At 44.4% G+C, this 18387-nt stretch overlaps 1 protein-coding gene across 18 annotated transcripts in view; it reads right to left on the reverse strand.

Moving 5' to 3' along the window:
- Positions 1-279: 279 nt before the first annotated feature.
- ASXL2 (ASXL transcriptional regulator 2) overlaps positions 280-18387 on the reverse strand; it is a 247324-nt gene continuing 229216 nt past the window's right edge. For all 18 annotated transcript variants that reach the window (XM_073335483.2, XM_073335482.2, XM_073335481.2 and 15 more), the window contains 4 exons: positions 15177-15273; positions 11402-11507; positions 8472-9201; positions 280-7990 (listed from right to left, as the gene is read on the reverse strand). In XM_073335483.2, coding sequence (XP_073191584.1) covers positions 5525-7990; positions 8472-9201; positions 11402-11507; positions 15177-15273 — 3399 coding nt within the window. In that variant the 3' untranslated portion in view covers positions 280-5524. The remainder of the gene's footprint in view (positions 7991-8471; positions 9202-11401; positions 11508-15176; positions 15274-18387) is intronic.

Genomic DNA, 18387 nt, shown 5'->3' on the forward strand with positions numbered 1-18387 from the left:
AACAGGACTTGAAGTTTTTAAGAGATTCTCTCTCACCCATGCTGGTTTCATGCACTCTGGATTAATTACAGGTTTCAGAGTAGCAGCCGTGTTAGTCTGTATTCGCAAAAAGAAAAGGAGGACTTGTGGCACCTTAGAGACTAACCAATTTATCTGAGCATAAGCTTTCGTGAGCTACAGCTCACATCATCCGATGAAGCGAGCTGTAGCTCACGAAAGCTGATGCTCAGATAAATTGGTTAGTCTCTAAGGTGCCACAAGTCCTCCTGTTCTTTCTCGATTAATTGAAGATAGTTTCCAGAGCTGTGAGGTGCCACAGGCAGTAACTTCCTAACAAAGGGCTCCTTCCCTCCTGTGATAAAAGCCATGCTAGCTGCAGCAGCTGGCAACACCCAAACGGGAGGATGCCACCCCTTGTCCTCCCACCTCCACTGTAACAGTCACGTTTTCAGAAGTGATCTTCAATTTTGAGTGCTCCATCTAACACCCTTAGGCCTGATTTTCGGAGGTGCTGAAAGCTGGAATTGTGGACACTCCACAGAATCCAGTCCCCAGGATTGAGGCATCCTAAAACTGGTCGCTACTTTTGAAAAATTACTCTAATGAAGATTACTCTAAATTAAATGTGGAAAGCCTTCCTCACTGGACTAAAGCAAACACAACCCAGTTCCAATTAGTGTCCAGCGCTGCCTCCTTTACTCACACGTATATTCTTGTATTCCACAGGACCACTCATGAGAATGAGAAAGAACTGGGCCCATAATGTTCTTAACAGCCTCTAGAACAATTTAAATGGACATAATTTAAGCAGTAATGACAAGCAGTGAGGACATCTGGCAGTTACTCATCTGTCCAATAATTAACTTTCAGGAAATGGCTTCCTTAACATTTTTACTGTTGCAAACCTAAGTACAACTCTGCTGATAGGGTCCATCATTTACATAGTATCAGTCTTTTCCTCAAGTTTAAAAAGAGACATTGTCAACCTAAAAACAAGTTTCCTTCCCTGTTACTAATGCTATCTCAGAAACTTGAAAATCATTTCTAAGATTCCATTTACTTCTCCATTCATGGAATGTGTATATAAAAGTATTTATTCTTTGCACTGAACTGTCAAATCAGACTGATCAGTTTCACTTTCTGGTTCTCATGCTGCAGGGTCTGTATTGCAATCCAAGCAGGGGAAGATTTAAATCTAAATAACCTTTTCTTGTTGTAATGTTTTATGTCACAAACATTGCTTTGACATTAGGTGTTGTAAAATAGTTTGGGTATTCTATTTTACATTGGCATTTATTATAAAGTGCTATCTGGATGCCAAAGCCAAAACTGTTACGTCTAGATTACTCCACAATGTCCCTTGACTAACAGTAGCCAATAGGAAAGGTTTGTTATTTTGCTGGAGGAAACATTTTAGGACAGATGATTAGAAAGAACTGGGGCTGAAGGGAAAAGTCTTAGCACCAAGACTGCTGACTAACAAAGGGAATATTCCTACTTTGGCTTCAGGTTTTCCTATCTGAAACAACTGTTATTCAATACCCAGCATTGTGAAATGTGCAAAGCTGTCATGGTTTTTGGCAGACCTATTCTTGTTGAAATGTTCAGTAATCCAAACCCCATCCTTTCTAATGGTTACCTAGCTGCTTAATGCCCGCTGGTGAACCTAGGGATACTGTTCTATCAAGTTCCAGATAAAGAGCTTGTTTAATGTGGTGAAATCAAAACCTTCCAGCCAAGAGGATTCATCATATTGGGAAGGGGTAACAACAGTAAAACTATTGACCCAACCAAATATAGCTAAGGCACTAAACTGAGCTGTAAACCTCTAGATCATCATCTAATAAGGTTATAGTGACCACTAAAAGGGACTGTGGAGTCCTACTGACATCTCAGTGGTCATTACAAATCCAAACTGGACACTTACTAGATCTAGTTCCCTTCTTGCTGGGATAATGACTCTGTAAAGTAATTCAGTTCCTGAAGTAGTATTTCATGCAACAGCAGCTACTTATGACTCACAAGCAGCATCTCACAGAGAGAAATAGGTGAACAGAACATGGGAAGCCAGACATACAAACTCCACCTGAGGTGACACCACAAATTTTAAGGGAATTAAGGTTGGAATCAAAATTAGGGGCTTTACTTCTATTTTAAAATATACTGCTGAAAACAAAACTTCAGGTCTTTTAAAGTGAAAGTTGCAACAGGCATAAAATCCCAACCAACACAAACTGGCCCACAGGCCACTTTGTGCTGTTCCCTCAATGTCTTCTACTCCCTTCTTATGAGGCTTGTCAACCTAGGAAAATTGCACCTGTATAAACTAGGGTGTGGATTTAAAAACCGATATACCAATATAACTCCCCCTGGATGTCACTATTATTCTGGTGTAAGGGCTTGTCTACATAACCCCCAGTTTGGAATATGGGGTGTGAATTGCAGTAGTCACTAGCATGACAAGCTGTAACTCCCCTGCACAGACCATGTGGGCGAGAACTAAAAGGTACCTAGTCTGTGTTTTAACCAGGAGTAAGTCAACAAGAACTAGGTACTCTATAGTTCATGCCTGCAGCATCCACACAGGGGAGTTACAGCATGTACAGCAAAGGGGTGCCTTTTTTGGTTTAGTATATGTCAGGTGGGAAGGAGTTATACCAGTATATATATTTATATATAAACAACATTATACCTATTCCCAATGGGGAGATCAAAAACTCGGTACACAGACTGGATATCAACTGACCTTAGACCAATTCGCAGGACAACCAGGCGTACAGTCATGAGTTTTGGAAGAAGGCTATAAAAGCTGCTGACCCTGATTGGGGAAGTGGCAAGGAAGAAGAAGATACATCATTATACCAGTATAACTGGTAAAACTTTCCTGTGTAGACAAGCCCTGAGATAGCAAGGAAACAGAAATGGATGTATGTCTCTCAGTGCTTCAGAGAACAGGAGTCTTGTTCATTTTAGTTACCAGTTAGCTGTGTGCATGATACCATAATGTCCATCTGACACGGTATTCCATAATTCAAAGGATGCTTCTTGCACCGGAGGAAAATTGGAAGTATTGCGTTACTACCCTAATGGGCGCTTGCTCTAGAATGCACTAGGTCTATAAAGCAGAAGTACACCTCTGTGACAGAATAAGTGGTTTTGCACGGCAGAAGCCAAAATGGTTCTTTTGCTTGGTTTGCTTTTTTGCATGCACACCAACATCACTAGCTATAGTATCTGGTATGTGCCAAATCTGGGGATATTGTTTGCTTACTGGTGAAATGCTGCTGACAGTGCACATTTGGCATGTCTCAAAAAACAAGGGGCTATTTTTGTTGGTGTTAATTTTTCTGCCATGGAGCAATGGATTTAAAAATATTTACCTAGGTACCATTAGGGGACATACTCCCGCAACAAATTTAGGATGAGCAAGACTGAAGATGGGAATATAATACAGTTTATGATACTTCACTGTTGATAATCTTGATTTGGAAGGTGGCACCCACAGACAGGGAGGGAGGGAGATATTTTCAGTATTGAGGGGTTAGGCACTCAACGTTTTCATCAACAAATAAATTGCCACCGTTTGATAAAATGCATTGTGTACAGTCATCTACATTGCCTACATTTAATAACAGCACCCCAGATACTCTTCTCATGTGAGGGGAAGGAGGAGGAGTAATTCAAACTGGAAAAAAAGCCCAAAGCTCTGAGAGGACTAGCTAATGGTGTATCTAATGATAACTTATCACACCTACTTTTTTAATATTGCTTCATTTTAAAAATGCCTTTGGATTAAAAGTGATTTCTATGCCCTTTCATCAAAAAGATACATGAATTTCTATCTAATCGACTTATTTGTTTCTCAAACAGAGACAACATGGACTGGATGCGATTCTTGAGACTGATGTTCTTTGCTGGGAAGAGGACTTTACCTATAGATAATCTAGTGCTTTGATATTGTGAAATTTGAGCTGGAGTATGCTTAACTCTCACACCATGGGAAGGGCTGGGTATTTAAGTACTTTACGGGTCAGCCTGTTACACATTCTTGTTGCTGAGATGATGGTGCTGTAATACCTGTTCAATTCTGATTGATTAATTTGGCAGACACTGTGAATATTAATGCTCTTGAGAGTGAAGGATTGATATCACTAGCTGCAACCTGGCATTAGGTAGGCCAGCTCTGGGTAATCTCCTCACACACAGCTTTGCCAGTAACCTCATTCATGACAGTAGCCCCCACTATTCCAGTCCTATGATCCCCACCTACTTCTGCCAGTGCTCCTCATTCTTGACTTGTGACTTCTACTGCTAGAATCCTGGGTCTCTGAGTAAAATGTGGAGATCAGGCCAAAGGATTTGATGTTTTGAAACTTGAAGAAATGTCCTCAGGGGACAATGATGCAGCCAACCCAACCCTTGGGTCCCATGCCTTACACTTAGCTAGATATATGATCTTTTCCATACATTAGCTTATTGTGGAGGTCTTCATTAGCCATGGCAAGCTTCCTGGCAAACAATATTTCAGCAGGTGTCATTTAGTGCATTTAACTTGTGTAATGTATTGTCCTGTTTGATGGTTGGAAACTGTGGGGGAGACACCTCAGTACTAAGACTGTAATGCCTCATAAAGCAAGTTTCTGACATGTAGTTCAATTCATATTAGAGATCTCTGCTTTAAATGGTCTCCTAGAGTTGCTGATAGTCACTAGTTGCTTTTTATTACTTGAGTTCTTGAAGATGATGACTACTATAGTTGCCTTTCCAATCTCCCAGAAGTAGTTGAGAACCATGGTGTTGCCTTCCCATGGACAATGTTATTGTAACTGATGAGTTGGAAAGGGGATGGTATGCAACCAAAAAACCCCAGCCACTATTGCACAACCCACTTTGGCTTCCAGAAACCTAGAGTCAGGGGGAAACTGATAGGCAACCATTTGAAAGGCTGTTATAACACTAATGCCTCCCACTTCCCAATCATCTGAATGATCAAAAGACTGAGCCAACCCTGAACTGATGCTCCAAACCTCAAAGTTCTGTGCCAGATAACATAAAGGCTTAAATCTTCTTGATCTCTCAGTTCTTTTAATTCTTCTTGTTCGTCTCTTTTGACATGGAAAGACCAAGGGGCTAAAGTTTGGCTGGAAGTTCTGTCATCAATATAGAGCAGAGCTTAGGCTAACCAGGGATAGGGACTGATAGGAGGTGTGGTTAATGAATCTGCAGTACAAGTCAAACATTGTCTCCTAAAAGATTGAAAAAATAATTTTTAAACAAAATAATGTGACATATTTACATGATTCCTTAAGTGCAAACTCTTGTCACAATTCACATAGTTGAGCTCGCTTAGACTCACTATACAACAAGGTGCTCTTTCTTCAATGAACGAAGAACGCTACTCTGTATTCCTGATTCAGTAATGTGTCTCTTGTGCAAGGCAGTAAAACCCCTCTTTCTTCCTGCGAAGAATTTCAAAAGGAGGCACAAAACCAAGCCATCCTTCTCCTCATCTCATATGTCTCAGTTACCGTACTACAAGGCAGGAGACACAGAGCTTAGAGGGGCCAATGCAGTCGTCATGGCAGAAGGCACCACAACCCTTGCACATGATCATGGCTTTCAACCTGCAGTAGCATTTAGAAGGTGAATCCTCCATGTTGTTGTCATCACCAAAGGCTTGAACTGGGATGGTCTGATTGTGGTTGCCAGGGTTCATAGCCTGGCTGGCGGGAATGGTGGTTACAGTCACAGAGAAAGACATGACGTTCCCCATGCTACTGGCCAACTGATTGCACTCGGACAGCCCAGTCATGAGAGACCCTTGGTTTACGTCTGGAGAGGTGGAGACATTTATAGTGCCACTATAACTAGGACCAATGAGCTGTGCTGCAGTGTTTCCATATAGCTTTGAAGGGTGTGAATGGGAAAGTAGTGGAGGTTGCTGCAACACAGGGTCTGCAGATGGTGCAGAAGCGCTGTAAGCCTCAGGATTGCGGTGCATCATTTTTCCCCTCATAGCATGAGCCATTTGCTCCTGGGCTGCCTGAATTAAATCTCTTGCTAATGCAGTTCCATCAAACACCTGGCCTCCTGGGAACTGGTGAACACTCTCTGGGCGGGCTGCTGCTTGCTGAGATAAGACTGCCTCCTTCTTTACATTCTTTCTAACAGGCACATTGCAATCTGAAGAAGTGTTTACGCTTTGTGATACCTGTTCTCTTTCATGCTGGCCAGAGACCTGGGAAACCAGGGGTTCCTCTTTTACAATGATATGTTCATGTTCATCACCAGTACTCTCATCATCTGCATCTTCTTCAGCACTGCTACTACCATTGCCAGCTATTTCTTCACATTCCCCACATTCTATTTTTGGATCATTAGAAGGATCATGCAGACACAAGCGGTTCTCAGGATTCATGGACAGACCTCTCCTGAAACTCTCCGAGCCGCGACCATAGGTGGAAATATTCAGCAGGTAATGGCCAGACATAGCAGGCTTGGATGTCCTCCTGCCCATGAAACCCAGCATGAATCTCTGACTGGTGGAGCTGTTGTCTAACTGGAAACCTGAGTGAACGAGGCTGAGCTGTGAAGGCTGCAGGACTGAAAACAGATTCTGCCTCTGGACCCGCTTGATAAGAGTCTGAAGGATCTGCTCTTGAGTGGCTTTGTCGAGTGCCTCTTGGCACTGGTATTGGTCAATACTAGTGCTCCTCAAGTCCTTTCCGGAGAAGAGGGGAAATGTCCTTGGAACATAGGGCAGCTGCCTGCTTGGGAAAAATATCTTTCCAAGTTGTTGCATGGCTAAATGTGATTGTCTCTCGCCACTTTCCCCTCCAGAGCCATTCCCAGCTGTGCTTGTGGCACTGGAAAATGCCGACTCTTTTGATTCATTTGGAGCTAGAGGGACAGGTTTCATTTCCACTTTGGTGAGAGGCTTAGGCATGATTAGTTCCATTGGGACGTCTTTACCTTGGAGCAGCTGGGCGACCAAAGGGTTGTTAGCAGGAATACTGGAGCTCGCCTTCAGGAGGGGCCCACTTGTGCTCAAGGGAGCTAGATGTACTTTAAGGCTAGGGGCTACTGACCAAGTGCTATAGGATGGAGTAGATGTGGTAGATGCTACCACAACACCAGCCTGAGTTTCTGAGGTTACCGCTGTCAGCGAAGACATCAGAGGGGAAAGAGGTTTGCTCTTAGGAATACTTAAGCTGGTCTCTTCTGTGGTAGTAAGTGCTGACTTAGTCACATTGTTGTCAGCACCTGCTCTGGATACATTGACATAGACTGCTTCATCCCTGACAGGCGGCGCCCCTGAGATCTGGCTTAGACCTGCTGGAGCTGAAGGTGCTCTCTCTTGTCTGTCATTACTGAGAGTATATATGTGGCTTGAGACCACAGATGGTCTGGAAACCTGACTTACAGTCACATTGGGAGGGCTCACTTTTATTCTGTTCATTTTCTCTAATGCTGGTGGGGCTGGTGATGACGAATCTTTGCCTCCGTTGCTGGTTGCAGTTCTGGATTGTACTGTGGGCGTTTGCTGTAGTTGTGCTCTAGAGACACTGAGAGGTGATGTCCACTCCGTGGCCTGGGTCTCCGCTTGGGAATGGGACCCTGGACAATGGGGAAAAGGCCTTCTCGTACTTCCCCCGCTTCCAGTTCCTGCCAGTTCCAGTGCACTGCCTTTAATTCCAGTTTCATTGGTTCCACTTGCTGCTGTACCACTCTTCTCCGCTCTTCCTCCCCCGCCTGGACCACCACCACCTCCTGGGCCAGGCCCTGGGACGGCTCCCCCATTGGAGGCGGCGGCGGCGGCGGCGGCTGCAGCAGCTGCCCTCTGGGCCTTGGCCAGCTGGGCTTTTGCTTTGATGTCTGCCAAAGTTCTGGCCCCTGTTCTTCCAGGACTGGTGACAGAGGTTGGAAAGCAAGCCCTGGGAGAGACCTGGCTAGCAAGAAATGGCATCGGGGAGATTCTGGAGACAGGAATCTGGAAAAAAGTAGGAAAGAGACACCACTGAGCGGAAGGAAATTTTCTATCCACAAATTCTAAACCTGCAGCATTCAGAAATGTATACATTAAGACAAATCCTTAGTAGTCTTCAGTTAAATTAAATGGAAAAAATGGCTGGTAAAGATTTTTTAAAAACAAACTATCTAATTTAATCCTGTGGTACCAAATTGTGAAGGGGCTTTCACAACTGTGCCACTCTATTGACCTGAAATACCCTCTGACAAGAGTGCATGTGTTAGAGAGCTTTATTTAACCTAATCAGCAGGCCAGCAGACTCCCGTGGCCACACAGCAGGTCTTGGTATTCCTGTATCAACTACTTTCATTACTATAACATGAAAGTAGTGGGATTTACATGGACAGTTGAAATCAAAATAGACACAAAACATTTTTGTAAGAGTTACCAGTGGAAGTGGCCTGTACAACCCCATGATGGACTTGGCTCCAGTTTCCTTTACCTTGAGTGGGGGAACCTTTCGCCCCTGTGCCCCCTCCCCAGCCGCAGGAAAGGACTGTGGTTGGGTCCGAAATGACTGCTGGTACTGGCAGTTGTCCATGATTCGTGGCTTTTTTTCAGGACTGATCGGTGCTTCTTCCTGACTCTCTGACTTCCTCTTGAGGCCCTCAGCACTGACATCCATTTGTTCAGTTGCAGGGGGTTCCTTTTTAGGTGTCTGCTGGGGAGTCACTTGACTCGCCATGCTTGCCACTGCTTCGCCTGCTTTGGGGCTCTTTGGTTTGTTTGGGGCCAAGGCTGAGGTGCTTGTGTTCCCCTTTACTGACAGATCCTTGGATGGAGTGTGCTGTCTTTCTTCTTCTGGTTTCTGACAAGAGGCAGCTTGTGGCTTCGCTTGCATGGATCCCTCAGTACCCTTCAGAGGCCTAGAGAGAGTTTGGTCATTAAGTTTCGGTGCATTGTTAGCTGAGGAATTTACAGATGCTGCAGGTTTGCCTATTTGGAGATGCACATCTTCTCTTCTTTCCGCTCCTCCTTTTTTCACTGCTGGTGGTGGTACCTGCACTGCCTGTGGTTTAGACTCTGACAGAGGAGTTCTGTCTTCTTTTCTGGGTGGTGCCTTGGAGACTAGCATGCATTTCATCTGTTCAGCTGGTGGATTCCTGGCCTGTGTGTCAGGCGTGCTGGTGTATGTTGTCAGTCTCTTGGATTCTTCAGGACTCATTCCAGAACTAACAAGAAAGAAGAAAAAATATGTGTTGTAAAACGTATGTCTGAAAAAAGCATTCTTTTGCCATGAAAATGGGGGCAGCGGGTTCTGTATCCATATGAGAACCTAAAGAAACACTTCACACATGTCATTTCCCCTGATTTTAAGACCACCATTTTTGATGCTCTTCATTGTAGCTATCACTCTTCCAACCCACACAGAACTTAATGGTCCTGCACCGGCGCTCTTTAAAAATCAACCAAAAGGGCCCTGTTACATGGCTCTCCTTCTACACAGATGCTAATTATCCCAGGTCACAAACTGAGAAGGATTTGACCAATGGTTAAACTGTATAGCAGTAGGAGACTCCAACAAACCCACAGGACTTCCCCCTGGCTCCCCTGGAGTTCACAAAAAGGATCTGGAAATGGATACAACCCCCCAGGAGAGTGCACCGTTTTTTTTCAGCATTTTGTGTAGTACTGAAGCACCCTCAGTCTAAAAAAGTTAATGAATAAACTTCCTCCAGGAGAGCACTTCTGTTTGCAGATGATTAAAGATCTCCACACCTAATATCTTTCTCAACCCTGTATCCTCATGAAACTGGGAGCTTCTCACTAGGCAGCCCCTAATCCCCCACCAGCCTGGGTAACAAATGAACAAGCTGGAAATCTGAACGTGAATTCCCAGAAAAACAGCTGATGCAGCATTCATCCCCAGCACACAAACTTGGTCTGTGGCATGAATAAAAAGCCAAATGTCTACTGAAGCCAGAGAGCACCATGGGATTGATTCCTACCAGCCCAATGATAACGAACGTGATTTTAAACCCTTTCTCACGTTAGTTTCATAACCATTGTCTTTTTCAAGAGGATACTCTTGGCAGACAGAGATGTCATGTGGTACAACAGTATCCATTTCTGAGAAGTGCAGAAACCAGACCTGCAGCTCCCTCCAATCCTGCCCTTGTACAAGGAATCTCCATTAGTGTGTTGTCCCTACTGCAGGGGTATCATTTACTACAGGCCAAGAGGGGCAGTTGCCCTCCCCAGATCTTGGTCTGCTCCCCTCCCCCGACTTTTCATAGGTCTATATTCTTCATGATGTCTTCACTTTTGGTTCACCTCATACTTTTCAGGATATATTATAATCACATAGAATGTGCTATATGCTGACAACCCCTCCCCGCCATAAGAATTTTTCTGAAATAATGCCCCTGCTGCAAGAACCTGGAGACACTGCAGGAAAGGACACTTGACTTTTTAGTGAAGTCCACTCTTGTCAAGTGTATTTTAAACAAGGGCTTAACCTTTCGGGCAGTTTCCCAAACGAAGACCTCATCTCTATCAGCCAGCGCCTGCTGCCCCACATCCGTCTGTGTCACTAACCCACCAGAATTTGGGTACTCTCATGATCATGAGAATAAGGTTTGGCGCAGCCCAAGCTCCATGTGGGTTAAAGCAGCACAGATGAATGGGGCAGAAGGCGAGGTGATGTCCCAGAGCTGAGCAGAGCTCCTCATCATTGAAGTTCTGTAGCGAGATGAACACTTTATTGATTATTTTTACAATATCAATCCTACCTCTGTTCTTTTAACTTTCTTACAGCATACAGCTACTGATCGAGAAACCTGAAATGTCCTGCAAACCCTCATCCCTAAGTGGGGAGGCAAGCTGCTTGTAACTAGGAATAAGTCAGACAGAAAAATCTGTGAAATCCACACCATACTTATTCTGAGAGTTCAGCTCAACAGCGTGTGAATCAAGACACATAGGGAATTCACAGGGTTCTGCATAGCTGCGGAACATGTGAAGGTCAAAAATCACAATCAAAGACAAAGTAAATGTCAAATAAATTAGTTGGCTGGAATATGCCAAGAGAACCTTAAGAGATGGACCTTCCAAAACTGTGAGGATGGGGGTGGGGAAGAGAGCTGTGAAGCCTAGACTACATCCATCACTACAGCAGGCAAGAAACACTAAAGCTAGATTGGATAGAGCACTGGAAACCATGCTTTAGGGAACAACCCAGCACAGACCAGGAATTAACTAGATGACCTAATAGGTCTTTTCTGTGATTCCATTACAGCCAGATGGAGTTGACCCTCGATCAACCTAGAAGCCCAGTGAAAAAGAGGGTCCCATGAAAGAAAATGAGCTCCGAATTCTGGGAACTGGTGCCTCAGGACATGCCATGAGAGAAAAGACAATCCAGGTTCCTACCTTTGACCATAGTAACTCTCAAAGAATCGTTCCTTCCATAGCTCCACCTTCTTCTCCTTTTCAATCTCCTGCCGTATTCTCAGTTGCATTTCTGGGGTGAACTCACCTGCAGTACACAAAGAGGGATATCAGCAAGAAGGTCAATCCATAAGAAGAATTAGGCCAATTGCAATCATGAGAGACAGCCAGACTTCAGGATCCCTGTCATTTTTTAGATAAACCAGTGCATTGGGAACTAGTTCAGCAAGGTTTCTTTTACAGGCTATATATTATTACAGATGTAACACAATGGCCTTGACTTGCAACTATTAGTTTACTCGTACTGTCTTTCAAGAGGGGATGTAAAACCAAGGCCTTGTGGTCATTTAAGAATCCTATGGCAGTATTTGCAGTTAATAGGGATTAAGCCTCAAATGTCCTAACAAATTCCAGCTTGGGTACTTGCATTCTGCCTCTTTAAATTCCCCTTTCAATTTCAGCTATAAATAGGATTATTCTTTACTTCCTGTTCTAAACTATAGGGTAGTGTTGCTGGGTGCCATTAAACCACTTTTGCAGTCCAGAGGTGGCTGCACTTCATGCCTAGTGAAATATCAATAATGTTATTTAATTTTACAACTCTGCCTGTCATAAAAGTTAAAAATAAACTATCAAAACATGTCAAGTAAACCTAAAAACCTTCCCACATCAGAATATACCCCTCCCCATTATTCCTCCTCTGCCAATCAAATCCCCCCCCACAGGGGAAAAAAGGGCAGGGGGCTGGGAAAACAGCTGGGGTTTGCAGTGTTGTATGAAGCAAGACTTCGGCAGATCATGAGAAGGGAAGGAAATTCCTAAGCCAAGAGCTCATAGACGCCAGCCCACTTCCATTTAAGCCACAGAGCTGTTAACTAAGGATCCATTGAGGATCCTAGCTGCCATGCTATTACTCTATGAAAGCCACAGTTCTCTCAAATAGCCAAGACCCAATTCACTGAAGACTGTATAAATCAAAAATACTTTAACCTTCTTCTAGAAATCAGTTGGCAGCCATTGCAGATCCCAGAGCGATGGGGTAGTGCGCTCTCTGTGTGGAGAATAAACAGTTGGCTGCCCTGCAGTAAGGGTGGTTCTCTGATACGCTGCAGTCTGCGTGGCTTCCGCTGTGGGTGCGCGTGTGCCTCGCGCGAGGTAGGAATCTTTTCAAAGCCGCATGCGCACCCTGTGCCTCCTCACGCTCCTGTACAAGGGCATTAAAGGCAGAGCAACTGCAAGCCTTCCTCAGGCCCCTTGCAACTCGAAGCCTGGGATTTCTGAGTACTCCAAAAAGCAGGGAAGAAGGGTGGGTCATGTGATCCACCCCAACTACAGCATCTCCAAGTATCACAGTTACTGTAGAGCACCGGTTCTCAAACTGGGTCGTGACCCCATTTTAATGGGGTTGCCAGGGCTGGCTTAGACTTGCTGAGGCCTGGGGCCAGAGCCGAAGCCTGAGCCCCACTTCCCGGGTCCGAAGCTAAAGCTTGAGCCCCACCACCTGGGGCCAAAGCCAAAGCCTGAAGGGCTTCAGCCCTGGGCAGTGAGGCTCAGGTTACAGGCCCCCTGCCTGGGGCTGAAGCCCTTGGGCTTCAGGTTTGGCCTCCTCAGCCAGAGCAGTGGGGCTTGGGCTTTGGCCCCCGCACCTAGGGCGGTGGGGCTTGGGCAGGCTCAGGCTTCGGTCCCTGCTCCTGGGATCGTGTAGTAATGTTTGTTGTCAGAAGGGGGCTGCAGTGCAATGACGTTTGAGAGCCCCTGCTGTAGGGTAAGTAAGGGTTCTTTTTTCTTCAAGTGTGTGTCAGCGTGGATCCCACTGTAGGTGACTGGCAAGCAGTATTCTCTCGGGATGGGCGGAATGAGAAGTATTAACTGCATCAGTCAAACAGATTGAAATACTGCTTTCCCAAACTTGGCATCTGACCTAGCAGCTAAATCCTCAGACTGGCTGTTCTCTAAACCAATCAGATGAAGCTATAGGATGGTGGTACACAAAGCATGTTTCCACCACACTGTCATCCAGACAAGGATGTATTGACATTCATAATTTTAGTACATCTCTGAAATAAAGCAATTGAGATAGAATAGTGCCTCACTTGCTTTGATAAACAACATCTCTGTATGCATTTAGAAGCAGTGGTCAGCATGCAGCCCAGGGGACAAATGACGCTCACATGTTTTGCAATGTGGCACATGGCTACCCTTTATTCTGTATAAAAGTGTGGCGCACAGAAACTGCCAGTTCCAATGACAGTGTGGCTTGGATGAAGATGGAATGTTTCACTCTGCTTACTTATAGCCTCTGCAGGTTCGCACCTGTGTATAAATGAAATTTATATGCAGGTTTTATAAGTGAACCATGTTTGGCCACCCCAGTTTAGTCCTTCTTTTCTAATGAGAACAGTGCATCTCCACTACCATCCCAGCACTGTATTTTTCCAGTATCTCTGCCTCATCTCACTCATTACCTCCAGAGACAGTCTTCTTGCCATGTGCTGCAAGTCACATTTTTTCAAAGGACAAGTCTCCAATAAAACCTCCTCTCTGCTCTTCAGTCTGGATAACCACCAGCTGGCACTTTGTCTTCACTGACCATTTTGAGTGCAGCTGTTTTCGCTTGTTAAATCACTATAGGACTGGAATTTCTCCCTGAAATCTCCGTTATGCATTCACTAAACACCTTTTATTCAACATTTAGAGAGAATCTTTGATTATATTAATTAAAGAAACAGAATAAAATATTAAGATGAATGGAAAATGGGTGAACAACATTCACTATGTAGATGTCAAGGTGCTGTTGGCGGATTCAGAAGAATGCCTGATGAAGTTGGTGGTGATTATGTATGAATATGGCAAAGTATGGTCTAGAACTGAATGTGGATAAGACATGGTGGTATGCAAGAATCCTGGGAAAACATGCAAGATTCCAATGAATGACATGACTGTACAGCAAGTGAGATTATTGCTTTAGGAAGTATTATTATGGAAGATCAGAAACTGAAGTCAGTACCAAAACAGCGAGGGTGAGACACATTCTGGAAGAATAAACATCTGATGAGAAAAGACATAAATCTGAAGATTTAAGTCCAGCTCCTAAAAACTTACATTTGGCCTGTGTTAAATTACCTCTGTGAAACACGGACATGCACACAATTGATAATAAAGAAATTACAGTTCTTTGAATTATGGTGTTCTAGAAGAATTCTAAAAATATCATGGATAGGCTGCATAACCAACAAAAAGATATGGAGATGATTGGAACTCAAACACTAGTCAGAGATCTTATGAAAAGAAAGGCTTGATTTGCAGAGCACATTTTAAGGGGTTCAGCAGGCAATGCATGTTTATGGGCACTGGAAAGGAAAGTTGATGGCAGAAGAACACAAGGCAGAAAAAAGAAGACCTTGGGGGTGGACCATGTGGTATCCTGGGGAGATCGAAAGGATTATTTACCCACAAAAAGATTAGAAAAGGATCACCTAACCCTTGAAGTCTTTAAACTACGATTTGAGGACTTCAATAGCACAGATATACGTGTGAGGTTTTTTGCAGGAGTGGTGGGTGAAATTCTGTGGCCTGCGTTGTGCAGGAGGTCAGACTAGATGATCATAATGGTCCTTTCTGACCTAAATATCTATGAATCTATAACGAACGGGCTAGCAAGGCTGCAAACCTCCAGTAATGGAGATGCCACATACGAAAAAACTCCTCAGAAGTTCACAGTTTACAGCTCCTTGCTTCCCAGTGGCGAGAGACTCACCTTCTGACAACCTCTCCTTCCAGCCCTGGGCAGCTGAAGTGAAGAACTCATTGTTGAGTGCGGAGCCACTCATCTTCATCAAACTGTCTGCCCCAACCTGAGAGAAACAATAAAGCAAGCAAACATTAGCTCACTGAATTCAGATTTAAGTGACACGTAGAGGAGCAGAGTCTGGTCCGAAGATCACTGCTTGGACAGACAATGCCTCATGGCACTCCAAAGCTGCTCTTCTGATTGATCCAGGAGTAAAATTAATGGCCCCAGAAGGCCCTCCTTCACCTAAGTCTGGGTCCTGTAGAATCCTGGTGGATTTCTCTTGCCCTTCCATCTTCACCCCAATCCTCTACCCTCCCACTGCCATGCCGCAGACACAGTAAAAACCCTGGACAAATGAGAATCACAGGACCCTACAGGAGACAGGGAGAAACACAAGCTGATGCTTTATAAGTTGCACGACTCATAACAGAAAAGAAGCATTACAACTACCTCTCAAAAGGCTTCTGCAGGTACACGCCGCCCTCCCTTCTAAATGATCACAGAGTAAACTCTGAGCTGCTGTCAAAAGCAGCAATGCTGGCAGTTTCCAGGGGAAAACCAAAAGGCACACAAAGAGGACGTCAGGGACATCAAAGCAGCATTTTAAGAGTCAGTCGCATTGTTTATTTGTACTTTCCTGTCTGTCTCCAAATATTGTTTCTTGTCTTAGACTTAGACTGTAAGCTCCTTGCAGCAAGGACCATCTTTGTGTTTTATGTTTCTAAAGCGCCTACCACAATGGCGGCCTGGCCCACTAGGGCTCCTAGGTGCTATGAAAATATATATAATAAATAATAATAAAAGTGTCAAATGCACAGAATCACGTCCCTAGATATTGCAGACAGATCTGTGCCCAATGGGGGATCAGACAGTACAGCCTAGGAAATAATAATCAACCAAATAGAACAGCTACGCTTCAGTGTGGTGTGCAGAGAAATAGTGTACTCTTGGCCAGTAGCTGTACACTTGCCACGTAGGGGAACGATAACAGGGGTAACAGGAGAAGGTCTGGCTTTCTTTCTGCTCGATGTATCATAGAATTACAAGTTTCATATATCAGAAACAAGCAAAAATCACACAGTTCCATAAATCAGAGCAGCTCACCGGGGTCAATGGATGGTATCTTTTGTTTCTTATACAAGATGTAAACCTTGCTATTAGGCTCCTGGCACTCTAAATCTCCCAAGGCTCAAACAAAAGAGAGATTTAGAGCAAAGGGAAGAAGAATTATGTAGCAAGCTTTCAACAATGCAAGATTTGTTTCTTTAAGAGAAGCATTGTTTTCACTTAATATCAGCATTTGTGATGTAGATAATTAGTTTAAAATAATGGCAGTGACTATCAGTGGGTTTGCGTGGGACAGACTTACAGTGAGATCTACAATGAGGGGCAGTCGAGCAGCTGTGTTGTAATGATTTGGGAAAGCAGAGATCTTTCTCCTGCTCCAAGTACACGCTGCTCAACTGTAGGGAGCAGAATCCCTCACCCCAGCCATGGCATGGTCTATGTGCACTCTTGGTGTGGCTGGGTGTGGGGACATGCTTCTCTCAGCATCAGGTATCAGCAATTGCTGGAGGCCCGTTGGAGGGCTGGGTGGACCGTGGGTCATGTCTGGTAAAGCACACTTTTGGTATGTACCTTTCTGCTCTCTACAAGCCCATTAGGTAGTATTTTGATTTTCTGCACCAACACCCACACCATCCACTGGATCACAGCCAAACAAATGGAAGACAAGTGTGTGACCATGCAGGCTTTACCTATTCCCTTCTCCAGTTTTCTAGTTTAAGCAACTTTCCTTCTCCAGTTTATAGAGCCTGCAAATTCCCTGAGGAGCAAAATAGCACTGAGAGTGGTGGGTAGTTCTAAGAAAATTACCACAGTCTTATCTGAAATCTAAAATCCATCATCATGGGTCAGACAACATTTTTTCAACTACTCAGAACTCTTTCCCAATCAAATTCTGATTCAACACAGTGACTTGGCAGGCAGGGTGAACTAGATTGCACAAGCTATAGCTTTGGTAAAACAAGATCACATTGCAGGAAGAAAAGGAATGCAGGGTAGGAAGAATCTCTGACTTTCTAATGGGGTTGCCAGCAGGAAAACATGCACTGTTTGCTAGGGCAGAAATTCTCACGAGTTTAAGAAAGCCCAGGTTTTAATCCACAAAAAATCATCCCAGCAGCCTCCCTGCCTAATTTTTAGGTTAGTCTGCAGTTTACAGTGCAGGGCCCCAGTGGCTTTCTATGCAGAGAGATCTAAAGGGTATTTCCCACTGTAATCCCAGTGGTGGTGTGCTTTTGGAGCTGGAGAAACAGGAAGAAAAGACCTGCAAATAGGTTACTCTAGAAGTTAGAGGGATATTGATTGTAAGTACTGCTGGAGGAAGTTACGAAACAGCATTTAGTAGAGGCGCTTTCTGAGGTTACAGTGAAACTAGACAACCTTTCCAAGCTGTAACCAAAAGGGCTCACAGTTCCCATTTGAAGGAAGATAAAACAAGTTTACTAACAAACAAAGTTGGGGCGCTGTACCCTGGGCATTTTATTATACTAAGTTAGTAGTCAAGATAGTCTTGACTGGAGTCTCATGAGGCTTGGGATAGAACGTGGGAAGATGGATTGGTTGGTTCATATGAAAGGGTGATGTTACTTTCAGCAGAAATTTTCAGTGTGGTCATAGAGTGACCTTGTCTTTGAAGAATATTGTGTAGGGAGGATCGGCCATGAGAGCCCCATCTCACTCATTTTTCTGGCAGAAGTAATAGTGACCAGAAAGGCCACTTTCATGGATGAATGTAGGAGGGAACAGGTGGCTAGGGGTTCAAATGGTGGTCTGGTGAGGCATTTCAATAGCAGATTGAGGTCCTAGGCCGGAGTAGGTTGGCGAACCTCTGGGTAAATGTTGCAGAGACCCGCGAGGAAGCATTTAGTAATGGTGTATGTGTCGATCGAGGTCCTGTCAATCTCATGATGGAATGCTGTGATGGCTGAGAGATGGACTTTGATTGGTGAGGCCTCATCTGGAGTACTGTGTCCAGTTTTGGGCCCCACACTTCAAGAAGGATGTGGATAAATTGGAGAGAGTCCAGCAAAGGGCAACAAAAATGATTAGGGGTCTAGAACACATGAGTTATGAGGAGAGGTTGAGGGAGCTGGGATTGTTTAGTCTGCAG

The sequence above is a fragment of the Lepidochelys kempii genome, chromosome 3 (genome assembly GCF_965140285.1).
Source record: "Lepidochelys kempii isolate rLepKem1 chromosome 3, rLepKem1.hap1, whole genome shotgun sequence".
NCBI lineage: Eukaryota > Metazoa > Chordata > Testudines > Cheloniidae > Lepidochelys > Lepidochelys kempii.